Here is a 24,486-nt window from a genome sequence, read left to right as displayed (position 1 = left end):
GCCACCCCTAGGCTCATCTCTAGTGAGCCTGGTTTTATCCCCTTCCCCCTTCGAACCTAGTTTAAAGCCCTCTCGATGAGCCCTGCCAATTCATGAGCCATGATCCCTTGCCCCCATTAAGTACAAGGGAAGATGAATATGTCACTCAGTAATACCAGCCTTGCTGTGACTTGGCTACATTTTGAGTGAGAAGGAATGTGATATATTCCCATGTGAATATGAAGAAGAAAATGTTTAGTGAGAATTAAGATCATGTTACTAAGCACAGCACAGTGATGTCAGTAATGTATGTTTTATCTTGGACGTGGCTCTGGGTGTCTGGATGATTCTCTTGGAATCTCATGAATTCTCTTCATGAACTTGCCTTCAAGGCAATTTTTTTTTTCTGTCCATGCTTCAGTTTTAGCCAAGATAATTACTAGCTAATAAATGTTCATCAGCCCAATGAGGAAGGAACGCACTCTGTGTGGTTAGTTACCCTCCTAATCACTCTGCTTTGTGATGTTTGCTTTTGAAGTCCAAAAGTGTTTTTATCTGGTGTACTAATTATTGTCAAAATAAGCAGAGACTCTGCCTTGGGGAAAGTGGGGAGAGAATTTGTTGAAAAGTACCAGTATGAAATCTGTAATTTGGAAGAGTCAGTATGGTGACAAAGAACATAACTATCATCAGATTTGCTCTTCTAAATGTCATGTATACATTGGGGAAAAATATAAGAAAAGAGAACAGCAAATGGCTTAGCTTTTGTAAAATTGGAATTCATAGGTTTGCTATATGACACTGTATAAGTCTATTTTTCAGTAAACACCAAGTCATTGCCTCATTATTACCTGGCAATCAGCAGGTAAATTCCCTGTCATGCAGCCATTGGAATATCTACTTTCTTGCTGGACATTGCAGGACTATTTTTAGAATCAAACACATTATTTAATAACTAAGGAGCATAGTTTTCTATACTGACCTATGTATCGGGAGTATGTAGATAGCTTGAGACTAGATAATGATTGCTGTAATGCCAGTGAGCAAATACATATAGTAGCCCATCTATGAAAGCTCTGAATTTAATAATTAAGCAGCAGCTATTGAAGAGATGACTGTATTCCTGTCTTTACTGTATTATAGTAAATTGCTTTTCTGATTTAGAACAAACTATACTAGAAAGTATTTTTTATGAAAATAAAATAAATGCCAATGCCTGTTGAACCTATTTCTTCCAAAGGGAAACAATTTTCTATTATGTAAGTATCCTCTCATGTTTAGGGCCATCAGATCTGGAATACCCCGCTACCGGGTGGTAATTACAGAGACTTCTTCAGCAGGCCAGTTGTCTGTTCTGGTATTCTGCCCCTCACTTCCCATACTCAGAGGCCAAGATGATAAGCCAAGCAAACACCAGTTGTGTGAGAGAAAGAAGAGGAAGTGAAGCAGCTTCTTTGGTGGCTGATGACTCAGAAGCATGAACTGCGGTCAAACGAAGGTTTGCAGTGGCCCTCAGACCTGACAGTGAGAGGTGTCTAGAAATATTGTGACAGGCAGCCTGCTCTGGAATACTAATGTCTCTGATTAGACCACTCTCATTTCTCTGGAGTTCCTGGGCATGAAAGGAAAGAAGGAAAAATAAAATTACATGATCTGGTTTTAAGTTGGGAGTCACAAGATTCTGGCATAACACTGCGAGTTTTGGATGCATTTTAGTGTTTTCTTGCTGTCTGGATGCATAACTAGCCATCTCAGAGAAAGTCACGACATGGGTCTCGCCTCTGACAGCGGAGAAGGTCTCTGAGAGAGGAGAAGAAGATGGAGTTTTGATCCTTTCCCAATTTAAGAGATTTTTTCCCCTAATTTACCTCTAAGATGAGTAGGTACTGGACTGACGTACTGAAATGCAGCCAGATAAGTAAGAGCCAGGAAACTATGTCCCATGTATGCAGATTTTCTGGATCATCCTAACTCCCTTTGTATGCACATTGTCTGAGGGACCCTCAGCACTATTTTACTACTCATTCTGTCAAAAATGCACTGCCATGGCATCACCCCCTAGGCACTGTTATATTACCAAGACACAAGAGTGTTTTTTCTCTTTGGAGAAGAATTTTTATCTTTTTAAGTTTGAAGTTAAGTGGTGACTAAATATGCCTGGGACAGTTACTTGCAACTGCAGCCTAAGAGACAGGACTAAGAGAGTTAGAAACAGAGAATCAAAGTATCCTCACAAGAGTCTGATAAATAGGCTGCTCTGTGGGTTTATAATCTAAATCTACTTATTCTTTCCTTCAGGAAGACTACTATATTTGTATTTCCGTCTACAAGATCCCAAAATCTGAAACTTTGGGCAGTTCAACTAAAACTTTCAGGGAATTAACTGAGTGTGACATCCAGATCAGAATTTTTCAGTTGATCCCTACGTTTGGAATAGGCCCAACCAAAATCAAACAGTGTTGCTCTCTGTGAATATAAACTCTGTAATCCTCTTTAGGTTGAATCTCAGTTTCTTGTGCACATTTCTAAGTGCAATAACATCATTAACTCCTCTGCATGGCATATGCTGTAAAATAAGATATGAAGTATGGCAATAATTGTTTATGTGCTAAGTTCTGCAAAACTGATGCCTGGTCTGAATAAGAAGAACTAAAAAGAATGTCTTCATATTTTGAGAAGTCCAAATCAGATCCAGCTGCCAGATTATGTCAGTTTCTGTATTTGACTTCTGCCTGTCCACTAAATCCAAGTGTTCAATGATTCAAAACCAACTCAGCTGCAAATTTTGCTACTTGCACTTGACGTTTTGGACAAGAGTTAGCTTGTATGGTATTAGATGCAAGCTAGCTTTGGGATCTGTTCATAAGCTTATAGTAGGAAGGTCTTGCTGGAGAGCTACTCTCCAGCCATGGAGCAACTGTGCAAGGCATGCCTCAGTATGTCTATGATACTGTGTCTGTCACAAGAAGCTTTTGCCAGCAATGTATTTGCTTGGGGAAGAGAGATATGTCTGCCCAAAAGATTTTAATGGTGATAAACTAATGTTAAATGCAATGGAAGATTTGCAGGTAGAAAAACAAACTTTCAAAAGTAAGCCCTGACCGATCCAGTGTCTGAAGGTTGCATTCGACCAGGATCTCATCCCCCTAGGGAACACAGTAGGTCACACTGTCAGAACTGTACAGGCAAAGCACACAAAACAACTGCTCGCAACATGGGGAACCAGGAAACTGTGTGAAAACAATGGGCCACAGTCTAAGGTGGAATGAAGGACAGAATATGTCGATGTGCTCTGACATCTCTGGTGCTCGCCACCTCCCCAGCCTGCCCACCCATGGCTACATCCCAGGGGAGGAACGTACTGGTTTGATTATGAGGATTTCCTTCATGTCCCGAATCTCCTGCAGTCTGAAGTCATACTTATTGTCCTCACAGATGATCCCCAGCTGCTCACCATTCCTGGGGAAGACAAAGGAGGGGAGAAAGTTATAATGTTTCTAGGGAGGGGTGTGGAATAACCGATTCCTGGATGAAATAAACAGACAAGAAAAACCCCCTCCAGAAATCATGCCTGATCTCTTTTGTATTGTAACTCACAGAACGTATTTTCAGCGACAGTCAGTCCCAAACATACACTGGAAGTTTCTCACCCAGCCCTCTTTGGTCTGGAGTCCAAATATGGACTTTTTACATGTTAGTAATTGTTGTGCCTTGAAACTTTCACCTTTCAGATGACAGTCTGGGATCCCAGAAGTAAGAACTCCAATACTTGCAATACAAAACACTGTTCTAAATAAAAAGACTCTCTGACCCTAGCAGGTTAGAGTTGGCAGGCTCTTTAGGACCTCCCTTGTAGATGCAGAAGTATCACATGTGAATTCTTCCTTGCTATTTCTACAGTGCTTTGTGATATTGCTTCTTAGGTGGTCTCTGCTCTGCTTGAGCGCTGCTTCTCCATCCATGTTACAGGTCCTTAGAACTTGCTAAGTACGTCCACAGTGCACACTGCAAGGTGCATCGAGGCACCCAGCCCACAAATCCTTGTGGCGCTCATGGCCAGGCTGTCTCAGCAGCTGTCGCACACCGTGCTTGCTTGTTGTGACTGCTGGCAGCTCTGAGCAGGTGAACTGGTAGGCTCACGCCACTGTCCAGCTACACCTTATAGCAAAATGGGTTCAGGAGGGAGGAACCTAGCTTGGAGGCCAGGCTTCACAAAGTTCAAGTCGAGAAAGAAGATGCTCTGTCACGTGACACACGGTTTATATATACCATGTGACTTGCATAAAGAGCAGGAGCCAAAAACTATTGCTATCGTCTGGAACAAAATAACTCTGGCTAAGTCACTCATAGCAGCTATGTGTGACTTTTGGCCTATGCTGAGGTATTCCGGAATTAACACCTAAAAAGGAGACAGGCCTGCCCCTAAATTGCTATCAAAGATCACAATCTGCTATATTCTGCCAAGATCAAGCTCCAAAGAGTCTGGGGTCTCCACTAATTGGACAAGTGACTAAGAACAACATAGTTATCCTACATGTTACAGGGGAAATCCCAGAAAAAAAATAGTCACCCCAACTGCTCACTGTGCCTGAATCATCTCTGTTCAGAAGGTGTTTCAAGCACTCAACCTCCTCTGGAGCCTGTGCTTGAGATGGCTTCAGGACATGGTCCTAGCATGGTAAAGTCTGTAAAGGTCATTTCTCAGATACATGCTCATCCTAAGTACATTGAACTGTTGCCTTAGTCCTCTTTAGATTGACCTCAAATGATTCCTAGCAAAGAGACAGAACCTTCCATTTTCTTCTGAAGCCTAAGGAAAACTCTCCTGATTATATCACTCCCTGCTACTTGGAGCATGCCCTTGGAAGGTGCTAGCTAGTGAGATGGAGGGAGGCTCACTCCTCTTCTCTTGTTGTCTAGTATAGCAATCCAAATGTCAGGCCAGTTTGGGCGGGAGATCACTAGCATTGAAACTGAGGAATGGCTTTGAAGCCAATAGGTTTTACTGATGTCTACTTTGCTCCTTTTCCAAGAGACAACCATGTTTGCCAGCTATAACGTGCTACTCCTGAGAGACGCAGACAGGCATAATTGGGGAACACACATATTCACAATGCATCTTTCAAGTTGCAAAATTCCCATTTATTTAGTTTAGTTATAGCAGACCAAGTTTATTTCCTAAGGTTCTTAAAAAGCTTTCCCCTGCGTTTGCCATGTCACAGTTAGGCTGCAGAGGCTGCTAGGTGAGTATTTTGCAGATAACACTGTCCAGAGAGAGAAAGATACCCATCAGACAATTGTGTTAGATCCTATATCATAGGGTCGTGTATTGTTCTCTGGCTCACTGGCATTGACTAATTGTCTGCCTCCCTGTAACTGTCTGCAGTGTGATACTTGGCTCATGTTAGGTTATTCTGAAATTAGACACCTAAGGAGGAGATAGAATCATAGAATCATAGAATAGTTTGGGTTGGAAGGGACCTCTAAAGGTCATCTAGTCCAACCCCCCTGCCATGGGCAGGGACATCTTCAACTAGATCAGGTTGCTCAGAGCCCCGTCCAACCTCACCTTGAATGTTTCCAGGGATGGGGCAGCCACCACCTCGCTGGGCAACCTCTTCCAGTGTTTCACCACCCTCAGCATAAAAAATGTCTTCCTTATATCTAGTCTAAATCTACCCCCCTTTAGTTTAAAGCCATTCCCCCTTGTCCTGTCGCAACAGGCCCTGCTAAAAAGTTTGCCGCCATCTTTTTTATAAGCCCCCTTTTAAGTACTGATACGCTGCAGTAAGGTCTCCCTGGACCCTTCTCTTCTCCAGGCTGAACAACCCCAACTCTCTCAGCCTTTCTTCATAGGAGAAGTGTTCCATCCCCCTAACCATTTTTGTGGCCCTCCTCTGGACCCGCTCCAACAGGTCTGTGTCTTTCTTATGCTGAGGGCTCCAGAGCTGGACGCAGTACTCCAGGTGGGGTCTCACCAGAGCCGAGTAGAGGGGCAGAATCACCTCCCTCGACCTGCTGGCCGCGCTTATTTTGATGCAGCCCAGGATACGATTGGTCTTCTGGGCTGCGAGCGCACATTGCTGGCTCATGTCCAGCTTTCCATCCACCAGTACCCCCAAGTCCTTCTTGGCAGGGCTGCTCTCAATCCCTTCATCCACCAGCCTGTGTTGATACTGTATTGATATAGGCCTTATACCTATACTAGAAAGCACTTGGACCTCTGTGATGCCTCTTTGAACTAAAGCACAATTGTTTTTTAGTTCTGGGTTTTGTTTTTCTTTTCAAATTCTAAGTGGCTGAAGTAGTGTTCAAATGCTGTGCTGCAGACCATGATTTGCTATTTTTGTAGCTTGAAACTGAGAATTCATGCTTCATGGGCTGGGGTGTGATCAGAGAGTGCATAAGGGTGTTGAAGTTTTTAGTGTGGGAGGATAGCGGAGGCCAAACCCAGTGTAGTTTTGCCCAAGCAGCCCATGGGAACTGGTACACACAATCTCCAGAACTGTGCCCGCGTAGCCTCAGCGTGAGTCTGGTTAGCAGGACCAAGCTATGCAAGGGCACTGTCTAGCAGCTGACTAGTGTGGATGAGCAACAGTACAGTGCTTGAGCTCACTGCCTGGACCTGTTTTATTTAACAGGAGGCACAGTCCTGGTCTCATAGTCTCTGCTCAGCTGACCCTCTAGCTCCCTGAGGAGCTAGTTCTTTGTACTACAATTCAGACATTGCAGAGTCTCTTGCACTGACAGACAGATCTCATCCACTCTAGCCCAAGAGGCACGGACTGATCCTGTGGCATAGGCAGCAATACCGAGTTTGCTTCTCTTACCGGTATTGAGCAGCTTTCACTCCTCTGCCAGACAGGTGGGTATGAAGCAAGTAGGCAAAGACATGCAGATCTGGAACCAGCAGATCTGGAACCATTCATCTGCAGTTCAAAATGAAGTAGGTCAGAGTCTAGCAGTCAGAGCTCAGCACTGTGTTTCAGGCCTGCCCATCAAGTCAAAAGCTTGATGGAGCTCATGTAATTGTTAGCTTAATATTTTTTTTTAAAAGGGAGGTTTAAGCCCATTTCCTCATGTAGGTCACTACTGATTGAAAATTTGCTCTGGTGAGCCTTTCTGAAAATTGCTCTTCTGGCTTTACGTACTGTGGCATAGTTGTCTGAGTTTGTGATATCTCATGCTGTGTACTGTAAGCATATCTTGCTATCAGCTATGTAAAAAACTAAGACAAGACACAGGAGAGGTAATAAGTTAAACATGCACGTACATGAACTCTAAGAAAGAGCAGATAATAGAAAGAGTAAAAGCAGAAATTGTAAGGCACTTATCAATGGGCCATTAAAAGAACCATCAAAATGTAAACCTTAAAAGTTTCAAAGAAAATCTTTGAAAATTGATGAAAAGGAGAAAAACAGGATTACCTCAGGCCTCATAAGAGGGAGCAAACTTATGGGTTGTTCGAGGGGGATTGTGAGACTGTGTAAAACTTAAGGGATGTTCTAAGTGGATTGTGGGAATGTGCAAAATTTATTGTGTGATGCTTAAGGAAGAGGTCAAAGATAGGGAAAGAGAGAAACAAACATGCGAAAATGTAGAGAGGAAGAGGAGAGTCCAGTTGTATGTAAGCAGACTGCTGGTCTGCTTTGTCTGACCAAACCTGGTACCTGATCACTGCAATCTAGACTATATTACTAAACTCCGTTCCTAACTATTTTCTGTGTGAGTGCGCGCTGTATACTGTGTATATGTGTGTGCCTGTCGTTTTGGGGTGGGATGATCCACTAGGAAACTTCAAGCTAGAAAGACCCAAGGTCCAGGCCAGAGACTGCGTAAAAGGGTCCTGGATCTGCACACAGATGCTGAAAGGGCTTATGGTCTGGACCAGAAATCAGAGAGACCAACAAATGTGATTACGTATGGGAGCTGAGTGAGCATGCTTATGGCTATATTCCTCTAGTGAACTTTAAGCCTGATTAGTCAGAGAGGAGGAAGAGAATCGGGTCATTTGTGCTGTCCGTGCTCACGTGGGTGGTGTTTGTGCCTGTGTGGTGCCTGTAAAGGTATTGTACTCCTGTCTGTGTTGATCTGTTTGTGGCCCGCTGAGTCTGCTCCCTGAGTGTGTGTGTTTGGGTGGGGTGGGAGGTGTCTATATCTTTGGAGTTTGCCCCCAGCCTTAGCACCTGCTGGGCCTGGGAAAGGGGAAAGTGGCAACCTCACATCTAGCAGTCCTGGAGGGACCTGTGAATCCCCTGGGTCCCACAGTCCACCAGAGCTGATTATTGTTAGCAGCCTCTTGACCTGAGAGAGAGCACCACATCCTCCCAGCCTAGTGCCTGCCTTCCTACACCAGTAGGGCACACATATGGCAGGACAAGGCCTCTTGCATGTGGTGGAGCAGAATCCCTTGGGGGTCTTGGGAAGTCACTACATCCTTTGGGTTTTGTTTCCCTTTCACTTAGATGGGGTGAATGGGTATTCGAGCCGTGGTTCTGACATGCTTACACAGCTCTGATAATGCTCTTGTGTCTCTGCTGAGCAGTTTTATTGGAATAGATATTCATTTTGCAACATGCAGAAATGGAGGCTAAGATGGCACCCTGCACCAAATGGCTTTTGGACATGTCTAGAACAAGATGAAAACCCAAAGTGGGAAAAATCAAGAAGGATTTCGTATGGCTTTCCCCACACTCACTTCATCAAACTGGCTGGAATTGCAAAGGCCGTAAGATCTGTAGGATTCTGCTCCAGGAGGAATGAAATGCACAGGGAAAGTGAAGATGCCTGTTTGCAGAACCCCCACATCATATTTCCGTAGCTCCGGAGTATAGTAGATTCGTACCCCTGAGCTGTCGATCAAACCTGTAAAAGAAAAATGACCACTCCTTCAGCAATAACTCCAGAAACAGCAGAAGCGGGGCCTGAAGCAACAACACATATAGTGTCTCTTTCCCAGTCACAGGTTGGGAGCAGGCACAGATTAACAGGAAGGCCTAAGCCCTCCACCCTGCCCCTGTTGGGGCCTGTTATGGTCCATTGTAATGTACAGCCTCTAAGTCATGCAAGGTGCACAGGTGCACTTATAGTGCATCTGGATCCAGCCGGGCTTATAGTCTCAGACGATTCCCATAAAATCACTCCACACTTTTGTTTCCCCTTCTGTAAAATGATAGCAGATACCGTGGTGGCATTCTTCATCACCTGTCATAGGGACTGAGTGCTAGAGGTCATGGTAGAAGCCTGACGTGGTATTATCAGGACCTGGCTCTCAGGACTTGATCCTGACCTTTGGTACACCTATTTCTCCCCCAGCCACTCTATCCCTTCCCACGCTGCTCCTTTTTCCCATGATGTCTACATTTCCCTGAAGTTTTCCCTAACACTCCCACTAGTATCATAGCAGGAAGATGTGCTCAGCTTTTTCAATGGCAAGACGTGTCTAATCTAAGCAGACATAACTATCTGTGTTTCTAAAGCTAGTTTAAGTTCTTCCTGAATGGGAGCCCAGTCCAGTTTCTTCTTACTGTCCTGAAGGTTGTACTGAGCAACGTATGGAAGTGTTTCATGCAGAAGCCGGTTTCTAATAGGCATGTAGGTGAGGTCTGAGGCTTCCATCCTGAGGCTTTTCTTGTCAGACAACTGCCCAGCATTACCCACCTGGTAACAAGTCAAAATTGCTGTAATGGATTTCTAGTCGGATGTACTGAGGATCCCAAGGTGTCCCTAGGGAAACTGCAGCTTCATCCAGAAACTGGTAAGACTTGTGGAAAGAGGAAGAGGAGGAATAAAGTTATATGAAGTAGTTAGTTTTTAACTCTTCTGTGTTGTTTCCTGATTGAAAACTTACAAAAAGAAAGTTCTTCTTTTCTTGTGTCTCTGAATATTTATTTAGACATTGTTAGAAATCAAAATGTGGGAAATTCTGCCAGTTCCATTTCTTTTCCTTCTGAATTGGAACAAGGAAGACTTTTCAAAATTTATTTTTCATTTATCCTTTTGACTGGTTTCATTTTTAGTTTTATACTTTATTTAATAGGAAATGGTTATAGTATGTGTGCACTCTTGCAGCAAATTTCATATCAGTATTGGCACTGCATAACATAAAATCTGAATAAAATTAGTATAAAGGTTTTGTCTAAAACTTATCTCCTTCCTCTCTTCGTCCCCATGTACATGTATACTACAGAAATACAAAATACATTTTGCTCTGAAAGGCAAAGTGACCATCACAAGATAGATGCTAAAATTTGTGCAGCACTGAATACTAAATAGGCCACTCAGCCAGAAGCACCAATTTCACTGAACTTTTAGTTTTACTCTGCTGTAAAAGAGGCAGAGCCAGCAGAAAAAAAAGCAGAAAGTAGGTACACTTCTTTCTGTTACGCAAGACTAGCACAAGGAGAATTTTGTGACATTATTGGCAACATTATCAAAAGGTCAGAATGAAAGCCTTCCTATGTGACATATAAAATTTGTTTAATGCAGGTATGATAATAACATACACACATAACACAGAGTATCGACAACTATGTAGAAATCGCCAGCATCACTTAATGCAGCAGAAGTAGAGTCGAGCGGGAACAGTATGAGGAAACTTCCCCAGTTTGGTTGGCCCTGCAGGACCGTGGGGTCTTACTGGACAAGCTGACAACAAGAGTACCACTGTTCATAACAAGAAATGGGGAAGGGAATGGGCCCTGCAGACTCACCTCTCCTCCAACAGCCCAGCCCACAAGCACCTGAGAGCACAGGGCAAAATCTGGACTGGCTCCATAGCAATTATCTATGCCACTGGGTAACATGCTGGCGTTGCCACAGCCATAAACAAGAATATGATGAACCAAGGTTATGTTGTGGGGTGTTATTACAAGTTTGAACTGTAACCAAGAGAAAGAGTGAAAAAAGTTATTGTCAACCCTAAAATATTTCTTTCTCAGGCAACCAGAAAGAGCCATTAACCATAGCTTAGGCAAACAGATATAATCTGATTCACAAAATGGATGGTAAACTGGATGATGATTTATCTACTCATTTCTGTGTGCACCCAGCAGAGTCCATTTTTCCAGAAAGGATTTGCTTCTTCCTCTAAAGCACCTCCCCTTAATTAGAATCAGAGGGGTGTCTATTTGACCTGTTATGCTGGGAAGTGTGGTTCCAGACTAGAAATGTAAATAGTTTACCTCATACACCATTTTCTTGGCTGCAAAGCAAGATAAGGGACCTCAGTCTCAGGTTCACTATAATTCACTGCTCCCTCAGCTGTGCCAAAAGTACTATAATCAAGATAGTTTAAAATAAACCCCGCAAATAACCTTTATCTGTTCATTAATCACTGAACTTTTTACCAGCACTGATGACATCAGGCCTCAAAATCTTGATGTTACCACAAGAACTGACTAAAGCTCCTGAGTTTGTTCTGTAGGATTACCTGTCAACTTTTTCCAGTCCATGGAAATACTTCCTTATGAAATTTTGCCTTATGCCATTGCAGTGGAACATCTGTTTTTAAACCTTCAAAACCCACAAAACTAAGAAGGGTTGCTTGACCTTGAAGTAACATTATCTTAATTTGAGAAGTAAGCTAGACTTGTTTTGGAAAGTTCCTGTTCCTTTTCTTTGCTCGTCTTTTTTGCATATTGAACCTTGAAAACAGGACTGCAAAATGTTAGTTTTGCTTTTTATACAAATACTCTTAGCAATTTCCAAGAACAAAAGCAAAAGTCCTTTCAAATATAGAAAATTCTGGAGGCTCCCTTTGCTCTCAAAGACACCAATAGGTAACATGACCTGAGCTCACTACACTGAGACATCAGACTTGTAGCAAGGTTTCTGCAGGTGTGATGTACATAAAGACAAAGATCTTCCAAAGCTAGAAACAAGACAGAGCTTATCTCCACACAAGCCAGACAGATTAGCTGGCTCATCCCAATGGCAGTGAAGGACAGATGGAATGCTCCCAAATTTATACTAAAATGCTGTAAAAGACAGACTTGTATGCATGATTGAAGGAGCAAGTCTGTCCTGTCCTGTTTTTTCCCCAGTAATACAGCCTGCAAGTTTACCTTGTAGATATGGTGTTTCTGCTTGACCATGGGCAGTGGGATAAAGGTACAGGCATACTTGGTTTCTTCAACTGGAGTAGCAAACTGGAAAAGAAACAGACACACAAGTCACCTGAAGGTTCCCCTGGCAACTCAACAATGTGCACAGGGAATTGGAGAAGACAGAGAGGCAGTGCAAGGAGAATGAGACCCAGAAGTGGAGGGGGCAGGAAGGACGATGCATTTAGCAAGCGTCTGATTGGTTTTTGGTTGCAATGAGTGAGAGTCAAGAAGATGAAACTGTATTCTGGTGAAGGACAAACATATTTGTCAGCTCCACCAGGTCTTAAATTCTTTTTTTTTTCAGATTTTTTCTGTATTTTTCCAAAAGGGAATGCATTACTAATTTGTCTGTTGTAACATGAACTGAGCACAGGAAACGTCCACTCGGTTCAATCAACATTTATAATTACCGGTTTTCTGGAGTCACAAGCACAACACATGATAGCACTAATCCCACAAATCTTTACATAAAAATAGTTCCCCTCTTTACTGTGGAATAGTGCCCACGCTGATCAGCAGATGCTGCTGCGTCTTGAGTGAGTGCTGACTGTGTGGGCTGATGCTGTTTAAAGAAGGAAGATGTTAATGCAATACCACACTGAGCTGGTACTTTTGGACTCCATTTGACAAGGATGGCGCATGTACCACGAGGTGATGCTAATGTGGGGCTCCAGCTCTCCTGGTAAATCCTTATATCTGACACTGAGATGCTGCATAAGTTAATACTGGAGGCAGCGCACACAGTAGTGTGTATTGCATTTTATGAGCTCTTAGCCAGACTCGTCACAAAGCGTATAAATGTATTCCCATTATTTCTCTTCTCTGTGATATTGTGTAGTTCCCACAAAGCTAAGATGGGAATCCATAAATATCTTCAGTATATTATAGATATTTTTCTATGGGTCTACATGGATGGGCTAATAGACCTGTATGCATACATACCTGATTTAATAATTATATTGCAATTCAATAGCACCACAGCCTGTGTTTGGCTCCTCAAACTCTAGTCAAGGGAACAGGCTACGCCTTACAGCATTTTCCTAACAAATAAGCCCTTTACCCTCCATACAGCAAGCCTTCCCTTCCCACTTCATTCCTACTCTTGCCAGCTCCATTTGAGTGTTTCCAAGATCAGTCATGTCCATTTTTTGACCTGTGCAATTCAAACCTCCAGCATGGGCTTGATCAACTTTGCAAAGAAAGGTGGAAGAAGGGGAAATTTTTTAATATGCCTAGTAAAGCTCTTGTCCAATACTTATGTTGTCCAGCCTCAGGTCATAGGTGAAGAATATTTTGGGGTCAGTTGAGTCAGATGGGCCTCTGTACCTCATCAAGAAAAGAGACTTGGAAAATCTTTGGCCTTTAAAGAATTGGACTGTGTCATCAGTACCAAAGGCAGTAATAAGGCGTGCTGTGTCCATCTGTAATGAAAGTTCCAATGAAACTCTCCCTTATTCCTTCCCATCAACCACACACACAGGTATTCACCCCACATCACATGCCTTATACCACTACACATGTATTAAAATGCAATCCACATACTAACCATGTGCAATGAAAAGTAATCTAAAATAATATAACTGTATTTGGTACATACCCAGACACTCAGACAGTATGTCAGAACACACAACAGAGAGTAAGCAGTTTAACACACAAGATTTGTCTTGTCCAGACAAAGACATGATGTTTTTTTCCCAAAGAGAGGGTGCTGGCTAGAAAAGACCCTAGGAAAGCTTCACCCACTGTCATTTCACACACATTATTGAAACATGCATGGATTTAAAGTTTTGGTATGTGAAATAAAAGAAAGGTGGAAAAAAGCTGTAAGGGATTTTATAAGATTTCAGAACCTGCACCATTTTGTGTTTAAATGTTTAGATGCTGAGTGTTTGGATACTGTTCTAGCTGTGGGAGCTGTACAATGGTGCTAAAGATCAGATTTTCAGATCTTTGCATATCCTAGAGCAAGCAGATGCAGTTCATTTATCTGTATATACTGTTAATGTACTTCGGGCAATTTTTACAAAGAATTACTAAGGGACTTACACAAAAAGCTAACAAAACTGTAGTCCCCTGATTCCCCATTAGCAGCTATTGTTGAGCATGAATGAGCTCAATGATCCTCCTGGATCTGCCCCATCATGTAAGGATAGCAGTAGCCATGGAACTCTGTAGGTTCTTCCCATTCAGAATGGGATTATATTTCTTTCAATTAGTAAAGGTCATTAAGAAGGTTTGTAACTACAAAGGCATCTATCCAGTCATTTGCACGTGTATTTGAACTCTGGAAAAATGGTGAATGTACACCTAATTCTGGACAAACATTTTTGAGTGGGCTAAGCCTTGGATAATGCTGATTTACCCAGAGGTCCCCCAAGTAAAGGTGAAACGGTGTAAACAGTGTCGATATATGCAGAATTCTGAAATTGTGTGCATTAGTGTGCTTGTGGACCTTGGCAAAGCATATTTTTGAAAAATCTCTGACTTAAAATACTGTTTTGAGTTGGACAATTTTTTAATGTCAGTCAATACTGGTATGAAGTTCTTCCAAGAGAGAAGGACTGAGATTATCAAAGCATTCTGAATTTTCTAAACATAATTCTTACCAAAATACTGCCTTATATTAGGCAAATAAAAACTTTATCTCCCATACTAGATTGGTTTTTTATATGTGGCAAACAAGAGAGAGAGAAATGAGCAAAATTTTGAAGACGTGTTCAAGCTTAAGAAAATGTTGAGATTTATATCTTCCCTATTCTTTGATGGAAAACATTGTAAAAAACGTCAAATACATCAATATAGTGCCCTTGAAATGGGCCTTATAAATGTGGCTGCATGGTCCCATATTTTTCTGTATATTCCTGTTATTGTACTGTTGTGAGAAAAATCTGTAATTTTCAGATCTGATCCGGGATTTGGGAATACAGTGAGACATGAGAGCGGGTTTGTTCGGGATGTTGCTTGAGCAGTCCCCTTTCTTACTGTGATAGCCAGGTCATTTGGGTCACATGTCCGGAGGTGACGTTTGAACAGCGTGGTGGTGGAGGTCTCATTCTCCATCACTGACAGCAGTTGATAGTCCTGGCTCTCATCTTCCTCAAGGGTTGCCTCATCTACCACATGACAATCCTGGAAAAGGAACAGTGGTCAAAGCCATAGAAAGAAGAGCTTCCTAGACTCTGAGAAGTCATGTTTCTAAGTACCGCTGGTGGAACCTGAGTAATTATCAAAGCATTTCATTCTCCAAAAAGCTCCTCTGCTTTCACTGGTGATTTCCACAAACCGATTGAAGAGAACTCGCATCCAGTCCCTGCTATCTCCAGCTGCTCAAGGAAAGAGCAGCCCCTGGGTCCCATCACCCAGAGGATGGCCTGGATAGGATGGATCCTAGAGGATCCTCCCTGCTCCCTGAATGACCTGCTGCACGCTGGGGCATTTTAGCACATCTGGCTCAACCACACAGGTTGGGAAGTAAAATAAGCCCTGTTGAAAAACAGGTAGTTCAAAAGTAAAATATTTTGGGCATACCAAAGCTTCTACTTTAACTCTTAGGTTTTCCATACCACCTGGAACGTGGGCCTGGTTGTGGATGCTAAGCTCTCCTAGATACTACAAGCTAACCAATGGCTTTAGCAGCATAGGCATAGTGAAAAAGACAAATAATGCGTGACTGAGGTCATCAAATGCAATTGTTACTCCATAAAAAGGCACAGAAACATCAGACAGAGTTTGAAAAGAATCTAAATCTCTAGTTCCTGTAGAAATCTCACTGGGAACAGAATGGGCCACAATGACTGCTGCTACGAAAATATGAGGTGAAAAGGTGGGACTGTACACAAAGCTGTGGAAAGGGAAGAAGGATAAAAAGTAAAGCTCCAAGTTGACTGACTGAGATTGCATCATATTTTTGTGGCAAAGGAGTTCAGGTGTCCAGAAATGAGAAGGCAGTGGCTGCAGATGGGATGAAAATATCTCAGAGAGAAACCTGAAACATAATAAATCAAATATCTCCTTAATGTACAGCTGTTAAGTGCTACATTGAAAAGCTTTGCTGCGGTGCTCAATTTCGGAGGGATAAAAGAGAAGAGAGATTTCACCAGACAACAGTCTGGTCAAGGAAGAATATTTTTATGTGAAATCCTTCCTGGTATTTTTTCCTCCCATCTCTGTTCCTTTAAGTGACAATTTCAAAACCTGCTTACAGCTTTTGCTAAATTTCCCAACATCTCCTCTAATATTCTTTCTTCTTCTTGAATTTATCTATGGATTTGGACTTTCAGAATACTCTAAGCAATTTTTCTCCAATCCAAATGCTCAATTTACAGAGAGACATATCATAGTTTGAAAATACAGCTTTTGTTTTCCTCCTGTTTTGAAATACCTGTTGCACTCTTTCATTAAATGATCAAAATTCAAAGATAAGTAGTCTGCAAATGAGCTACTCTGAAATAAAGAAAATATTTAAATATACCTTTTGAAAGAGGAAGGCAGTAAACAGCCGAAAAAACCCTGCACCTTTGTGAAAACAAGCCTTTTTGACTAGTTTTTTACCCCTTGGACATTACTCAGATAATGACTTTGTTATGGTTGTAGTAAAGACGAAAATTAAAACAAAAACCAAGGATGTGAGAGAGAGAAGGTTAGAAGGAAGAATGCAAATGGAAAACCCACTTAAACTCCATTTACAGCACCTAGCATATTTTTCCTTCAAACTCTCTGTTCCATGGGTTCAGTGGGTGTGATATACAGCCTATTGAGCAAATGTGAATTTTTGTCGTCATTAATGTGTTTACTTACTGGAATGTCTCCAGACCTAAATAATTGGGAGATATTTTCTGATATGTAGAAGAGTTGAAAAAACCTAAAACTTTTGTGGGACCAAAATTATTTTCTAAGATAAACAAAGAGTTTCAGCTACCAATGCAGAAAAACATTGAAAATGTTAAATATCTCTTCTGAAAATAATGGAATGTTTACTATTTTTGGAACCAAACACCTCAATGTTTCCTTTCAGGATGTTCTTTTAGGAGAAAATAAATGTGGTTTTGCCCCAAATCACTTTTTAAAAAATCATTATTAAAAAATAAAGAACAAATGTTTCTTCTAAATTGATCATAATTTTTTTCCCTGTAGTCATTCACAGCCAAAAAATTCCCTGTCTGTGTCACAAGCACAAAAAGATTTTGAAACTGGGTATTACAAGAGTGGTTTTGCAACCAACAAATGATAAGTAAGGCTAGCTACCTCACTGCTTCCAAAGTTCACCCATTTTAGACAAGCACCAAAACATATTTCATGAAAACACATTTTTCTGTTCTGTGAAAAGGGAACTGAAAACAGCTGAACAAAATAAAAGCATTGTGACTGGCAAACACTTCATCAGTGTAAACTCTTTTTCTTTCTGTATCTGGATAATGTTAAACTGCCTGTTTCTCTTTCACTATCAAAACAAAACAAACCAAAACAACAGCCTGTTTTTTTATTTAGCACCCTCAGTGGCATTTTGTTCCTCTAAACTCCAGCTGCTTTAACATCAGGCATCTATCCTTAGTGGTTGCCTTTACAGACAATGGAAAAAACAGCAAGTCCCAAGGATGTCCTGTCCTATCCTATTCCTAAGGGAGACATTTAAGACCATCAGGAAGAAGCAACCTTTGGAGGTGAACACGTCTCCACTTACTACAGAGGAAACCAAGTAAATTAACCTTTGAAGAGCTACAGTGAGGGAAAACATGGGAGTTTCACATCTGACTCCCGGCTGAACTGACCTCTGGTTTGGATGAATCAGAAGTTACACTCCCAGGAGCCTCTTCTAGCTTCATGGTAGGTGATTGTTTCAGTCATATCTAATTGGCTCTGGCTGTGGTTTTGACTTGCAGGTGGGATCAGTTTATTTTCCTAAAAAACATCATCTAGTGCCATCTGGGATACCATAGGGTATCTCAGGTAGCTGTTATGGGGCTAGCAGGCATGACACAGGACCTGCAGAAGACCTGGGCTCTTCTGGACTGTCAGTCAGAGGCCATGCCAACTAAAGATCTCAAATAGCCTCAGACATCTGTCTTTAGCCAGTTGAGCTCATACGCTTTCAAGCCAATATACTTGGAGCGTGATCCTTGGCAAAGGGGGGATGCAGAGGAAGTGTCTTCAACTTACAGAGAAGTAGATGCTGCCATTTGGGAAGACACCTCCTATCACAATGTCAGATCCAGGCAACTCTCCATGAGGGCTGAATCCAAATGCCACCCAGCCAGTTGTATGGACCTGCAGCTCAAACATCATCAGCTCCTGTTTGTCATGGTCCCAGTGGAGGTAGACCATGTTTGAAGGATCCAGAAAGTTGGAGAAATGCAGCAGTGGAGGTGCAGGCTGACCAGAACAAAAGTATGGGAGGAACAAGAGGAAGAGCATACCCTTAATTCTTGAGAAGAGAGCTGCCATCATCAACAGGACCACTGCAGTTTCTAAGTCTTGCTGATACCTTGGGCAGCTGTTCTGCTACGAGGGGCCCAGTTTGTATGGAAGGGCATGAGGCTGGGCCTATTGCCAGAAAGGAGGAGTGGAAACTGACTGTTCTATATCCAATTTAACATGTAGGAAAGATCAACACTTTACATAATATGTCTGGCACCCTGCCTCAGTGAAACCATACTAGGCCATCCCATGTACATCTTAAAACGTTTTTAAGAGCCGTTTCGTACTACACAACCAAAAAAGCAACAAAGTGTTTACCTCCTACCCAGTACTCTTCAGGGTGGGTGAATGCTGGCTCTCCTCACGAAGGAAAAGGGGCTCTCTGACTAACTTGCCTTTCTGTTGCAAATGCTGAAATGAACCCTGACTATGCCACCTATTGGCTGGTGTGATGATTGTTGGCAAGTTTGTTGGGAATGGGCTGGTGAGTCTTAGTGCCATGGCTTATCAGAGGAAGCTACTGTGGCACATTAAAAGGGCTCCTGGACTATAGTGGAATAGTAGAATAAGACAAATGCCTTAGCTCCATGCACTATACGTTGGTGGGAACGAGTGGAAGGAGAAAAAGGCATCATCTGTTGCCCTGCCTAAGACCTTTCAGCGTAATGATATGAAAAACAGAGCCTCAGCAAGTTTCCGACTGGTTCTTCCAGGAAGTGCTTTGTGCATCTCATCTCCAGTTTGCCCAGTTGCATAATCCACTACAAGACATAGCCTGGGTCTGTGGATTTTGAAGGACGTGGTAGTTTATCCTTATTTACTTGCTAGGAAAGCATAGAAAAGCCCATTTGTTTTAATCTGCTGAGACAAGTGCTCACAGAACAGATAAGTAACAGAGAAGGAGAGATATCTAATCTGATCTTCAGGGACAGGGCTTAAACAGATCAAACTGCATACAGATTGCTTGAATCCCAGGATATTTTGTTGATAGTCCTGCTGTAGACAGCAAGTATATTTGTGGTTTCTTTTGTGAATTATGTAATATAATGCCAACATTTTAAATTTTCTCTGCTCCAGAGAGGCCCAAGACACTGTTCTAGGGGCACTAGGCAGAGCTGAGGGATATGGTAATGCAAAGTGAATATTTCAAGGCTAGGACAGCACAGGGATATCAAAACTGAGGGACTTCAGCCCCTCTGTGGGGAGAACCAAAGCCAGTTAATGATGATGGGGGAGGAAAAAAGGGAAGGGAATCTGCACGGCTGCATTAGGGTGCTTTGTAGAGCTGCTGGTGTAAGAAATTTTCACCGTTGTTAGTTCTCCACTCTTTTAAGCAGAAAATCCCTTTCTCACATAGCGAGGAGTATGAGATTAGGGAATGCAACTGAGACACTGCTGGAAGACATGACTATCATGGGATTACAAGGAGGGATGGTTTAGCTGAGTGACAAAGATTATAATTGCATGGTTTCTTTGATGGAGCAGGATGTGGTGTTTGCATGCCACTGCTGAGGGGTGTGGGAGAGATATCCAGGAACAGGAAGATGCCACAGATTACCAGTGAGCAACATGCCAAAGAAGATTATAAAATTATAGATGACCTGAGTAGAGGAATGAAGATAAAACCCCTTCCTTTAGAAAAGTAAGTGCTCATACAGGAGCCAAGTGTGAAAAGAAAGAGGAGGGTCAGAACCACGGGGTGCAATAGCACTTTTGAGGATCTGCCTCATGTGACAGACAGAGACACCCAGAGAGAAGAGAAAAGCAGTGATGTTTCACTGTGTTTTCTCTTTGGGGATTATGATGATGTACAACAAACTCGGGAGATGAAGAAGAATGAAGTTGTTATGCCCAATACTCTTTTGAAATGACCCTGAAGGCTCCACTGCTGAAACCCTTTGCTGGCAGCAGACACGTCCCTGGCACCCAGCCAACTCCAACCTCCACGTCTTCCCAGCTCAACACTCCCTGTTGCAGTGCAGGGTAGGAAGCATAGGATTCCTGTTACAAGCAGTTGAAGCAATGTCAGTATTTCATCTCACAATATTTGACCTTCTGTTGAGGTTATTTAACACTTTTGCTTGTTCTTTTAGGCCAATTTTTAACAAAATATTCCATTTTACAAAAAAAAAAAGAAAGGTCACAGAGTCTTGCTTTGGAAATGTGGAAAGCAATGCAACCTTCACCTAAAGGACCACAAGCTGTCAAAATTGGATATCCAGTCAAAGGGATTTATTTAGGTTGCCATCATGATCAGTGGCAGAGAGACCCTAGACTAACTTAGACCAAACAACTATTTTTTAAATTACTTAACTGACATGGAATGAATCCAAAATGCAGCATTTCTATACCCTTTAAATTTCTTCTCATATTTTTAGTATAAAGCTAATCACTCATTTCGATACATTCAGTTCTAATCTCCCCAAACTCAAACTTAGTGTGAAAAACCTCAAAATCTTGCTGAAGATTAGCTATGAGACTTTTAGGGAAGGATTTAATTTGAGAGTAACGTGCCTATATAGAGAGAGGTCTAAACATATACAGGTGCGTCCCTATTCATAAGCTGTCAGTGGACCCCTGAATTAGGAGACCTAATTCAGTTGCCCACACATAGGTGTCTAGTGCCGTTTGAGATGCCCACTTGTATTTCACCTGGCCTCACCTGCTGCTCCAGGAGGGCATGGGTTTCCTGCTGTACCTGTCTCATCTCTGTCAGCTCTGTGTGGATATCTTCAGTCACTAGGCCATCTAAAATAGCTATTTATGCATATGTTAAGACAAGAGATTCATGCCTGCAGTGACAATAAAAAGCCTGGACAACAGATTTATAACGCCTTAAAATGAGGGATTAATGAGGGAGAAAGGCAGCATTTTCAAAACAGCTACTTCTGCCAGTGTTCATCTGTAAGGATAGTTAAAAGCGCCTACCTCTCATAATGTTGACACTTCTGCTGTGACGAGTGATAGGAACAAAACTAAATATTGCTGTTTAAAATGGTTTAAATCACAATTTTCTGAGTTTATCTTTCATTTTATCAAGGTGTTAAGCATCACTCCTCTGCAGCTATGCTCAGACTAAGATTAAAATCTACCTTTTTCTTTACTTTTTGTGTTTGTTTTTGGGGGGAGAAATATGAAAATTATGGAAATATGCTATATTTTGGCTTAGAGCAAAATGGTGGGAAGACGCTGCCTGTTAAACAGTAAAGGGCACAATAGTAAAAGCAGTAGAGTTGGTCACTTATTTTTCAAATGAAACATTTTTTTTCCAAAAATGTGGGCTTACTGAAACCAGAGTTTTTCACATAGACATACCACACTGCCAACAGTTTGTCAGGGAAGGCTTCCAGTTCCAAGTGGAATTAGGGACTGAAAAAAAGAGGAAAAGAAACAACTGCCCAAATGAGCTAATGAGAAAGGACATTTGGTAGGTTGATATCCAGCTTCTGGACCATGTGTTGTGGTATTTGGAGCAAGGCTTGAAGCTGAATCCTGTATCTCAAGTCAATACACAGTCAACAGGATATTCGCTATTTTGGCATCGGTACATTACACTCCTTTAAAAGGTCTTAGCTGTATTACCCAAGGGAACATAAAAGGAGGACGTTAATGAAGGGCAAGTGAAGGGACAGTGGCAAAGGGAATGCCCTGGGTGAAAATGAATGGGTTGTAAGCATTGGCAAGAAGCTGGGGGTGTCAGTGGGGGAATCAAGGTTTTCAAGACTAGAATCAGTGCAGGCAGCTCAACTCTGTGCCTCATGCCCCAAACAAGGTTTGCTTGATAGAACTTGTTACAGTTCTGGCAATAATTATAACATTCCCTATTCTCTAGGACAAGCCATATTAGTACAGTGCAAGTGTATAGATTAGTGGTATATTAGCGTATCTGCTGAAAAGGGCAGAAGCAAGGCTGCATTAGAGAATTTACTAACTTTGTTTCCCAGTTCTCAGCAGTTCAGGTTTCACCTATGACAAACACTTCTTGTCCCTCCCCGTCTCCATCCTTCTCAATAACTGTGTCCTCTAGAAGGCCGTAAGACAATGCAGGACTACTTTCATTTGGGAAATGCATTATGTTGCAGTATGTCGCACTATGAGCTGCTGCAGTTTAGATTGCTATGCTTTGCAATGTGGTGCACAGTACTATATCATACTGAGATGGATGATACTCCCTTATAAGACATTGTATGATATGTTATTATATTATGCTCACTCTTTGAAGTAAAATTAACCAGCAGGTTTAAAAATGACTGGAAACTGATAGCCAGACAGATACTCTGAGTGACAACTTGAACCTTTGGTAGCCAGGCTAAAAAAATCCTTGCATTCAGCACCACACATTGCAGCACTTCTTTGACAGCCTTCCTCTTCCGTGTTTGGATCCATCCCAGATCCTCTAGGTTTCAAAAAACTGTAGACTTTGTGAAAGATGGTGCCAAGCTGACTTACCTTTTGCCACACATCTGCAGGACTGCTTCTACCAAATCATATGGGGAGGCCATAGCAAGAAGCAGAGAAGATATAGGCTCCTCATTGAGTAAAGCATGCAGTCCTGGAGGAAAGGTGCCAACAGAGATTTTTTTCATGAGCTGCCTTGTAAAAGTACTTCACCTTTGCTTAACATCATTTCTCAGCTCTTTCACTGCTGTCGGCTTATTTTCCCATTGCAGTGTTGCACAAATACTCCCGTTCCTGCAGCCATCCCACTGTAGCTGTGAAAAACCCTCTCTCTCTCTTCACAGGCTGAAAATCTTGGATGCTCAGAACAAAACTCTAAGGATAGAGAGGGGATCGTTCTCTTTATATTAAGTAATTTGCAAAGTGGGCTAGGAGGGAAAAAGACAGTACAAGAGCATGTGAGGGATATTTAGGGAAGGGGGAATTGTAGGACTGTAGTCCTTTTGCTCCCTTTCCCTTCCCAAGCTTCAAAGGGGTGACAGAAGTACTGTTGAAGGCAGGGGCATCATAGGTTATGGACAAAGGTCTGTTGGAACAGATATAAACAATACAGTGTCTTCATAGTAATTTTGCTGACAGACTTGTCATTTGAAAGCTAAGAGCACTGGGAAGGATAGAGGGTCAAAGACAACCAGTTCCCAGGCTGACAAATTGGCTTTTGCTGTCTCACAGAACAAACAGGAGGGCACATGCCCACCCATAGCCACAGAAATTTATGCCTGCTGATAAACCCTTGCACTGTGCACCAGGAGTAATCAGGAGGGTCTCTACTTGTGGAGGTCACAGACCTGGGCAGCCAGCAAAACCAGAGATTCATTTCTAGCAGGAGGATCATGAGAGGAAGCGAAGAGATTGTCTGAGCAGTGCATTGTCTGGAAATAGGCATGGAATGGTGAGAGTGGAAAGTGTCCCCTGCCGCACGATTCAGGCCATGCCCCAGGAAGCAGGAACCCATCTACCTCTCACACAAACACACAGGATCCCACTAAAGAAATTCTTGATTATTATTGCTTGTTTCTTCCTAGCAGAAGCAACAATTCAGTTAATGGTCAACCTTTTGGATGTGAAGAACTGGCAGTTTTAATGTGCTTAGATGATAAAGAGTGACTGTAACAAATTTTTTTTTATTATTGTGCAATATAGTTCCCTGTGTGTAATCTGCATTATGTCCATCACATACAGTGCAGTGCCATGTGGGTACCGGTGCTGATACAAAGAAGCTCCAACCAAGTAAAAGACAAGACTGGGTGTTTCATTGGAAATAATTCTCAGTGCTTTGTCTATTCAATACTCCTGTTAAACAAGTGATTGGTTCTCACAACGTGCAAGTACTATCCTTGGAGCATGAGGTCACAGAGCTGACAGTTGTGAAAGTTTTAATTCTAAGAGCTTCGATCTTGCTAGACTTTCCCTATCACAGATTACTGTAATTCTTCAGTGCATTGTGCCTACCAATGATTTTACTACAACAATTCTGCTTTAAAAAATAATAATTCTGGAAATAATGTGACCAGTCTCTCAGTTTCTC

General features: G+C 42.1%; 1 protein-coding gene across 1 annotated transcript; it reads right to left on the bottom strand.

The window, feature by feature from the left end:
• Positions 1 to 1,348: 1,348 nt before the first annotated feature.
• On the bottom strand, positions 1,349 to 21,207 carry LOC103906599 (putative DBH-like monooxygenase protein 2). The gene is given in 13 exon segments (XM_019474442.1): positions 1,349 to 1,591; positions 2,150 to 2,175; positions 3,062 to 3,125; positions 3,342 to 3,438; positions 6,810 to 6,894; positions 8,674 to 8,844; positions 9,640 to 9,742; positions 10,692 to 10,859; positions 12,045 to 12,128; positions 13,346 to 13,507; positions 15,069 to 15,215; positions 18,243 to 18,626; positions 21,163 to 21,207. Coding segments are annotated over 13 exon segments (1,779 nt in total).
• Between the last annotated feature and the right edge of the window lie 3,279 nt (positions 21,208 to 24,486).

Source organism: Aptenodytes forsteri, unplaced genomic scaffold (assembly GCF_000699145.1).
Source record: "Aptenodytes forsteri isolate BGI_AS27 unplaced genomic scaffold, ASM69914v1 Scaffold73, whole genome shotgun sequence".
NCBI lineage: Eukaryota > Metazoa > Chordata > Aves > Sphenisciformes > Spheniscidae > Aptenodytes > Aptenodytes forsteri.
Note: the sequence above shows the minus strand (reverse complement) of the source record. Positions and strands in the feature narration are given on the sequence as shown.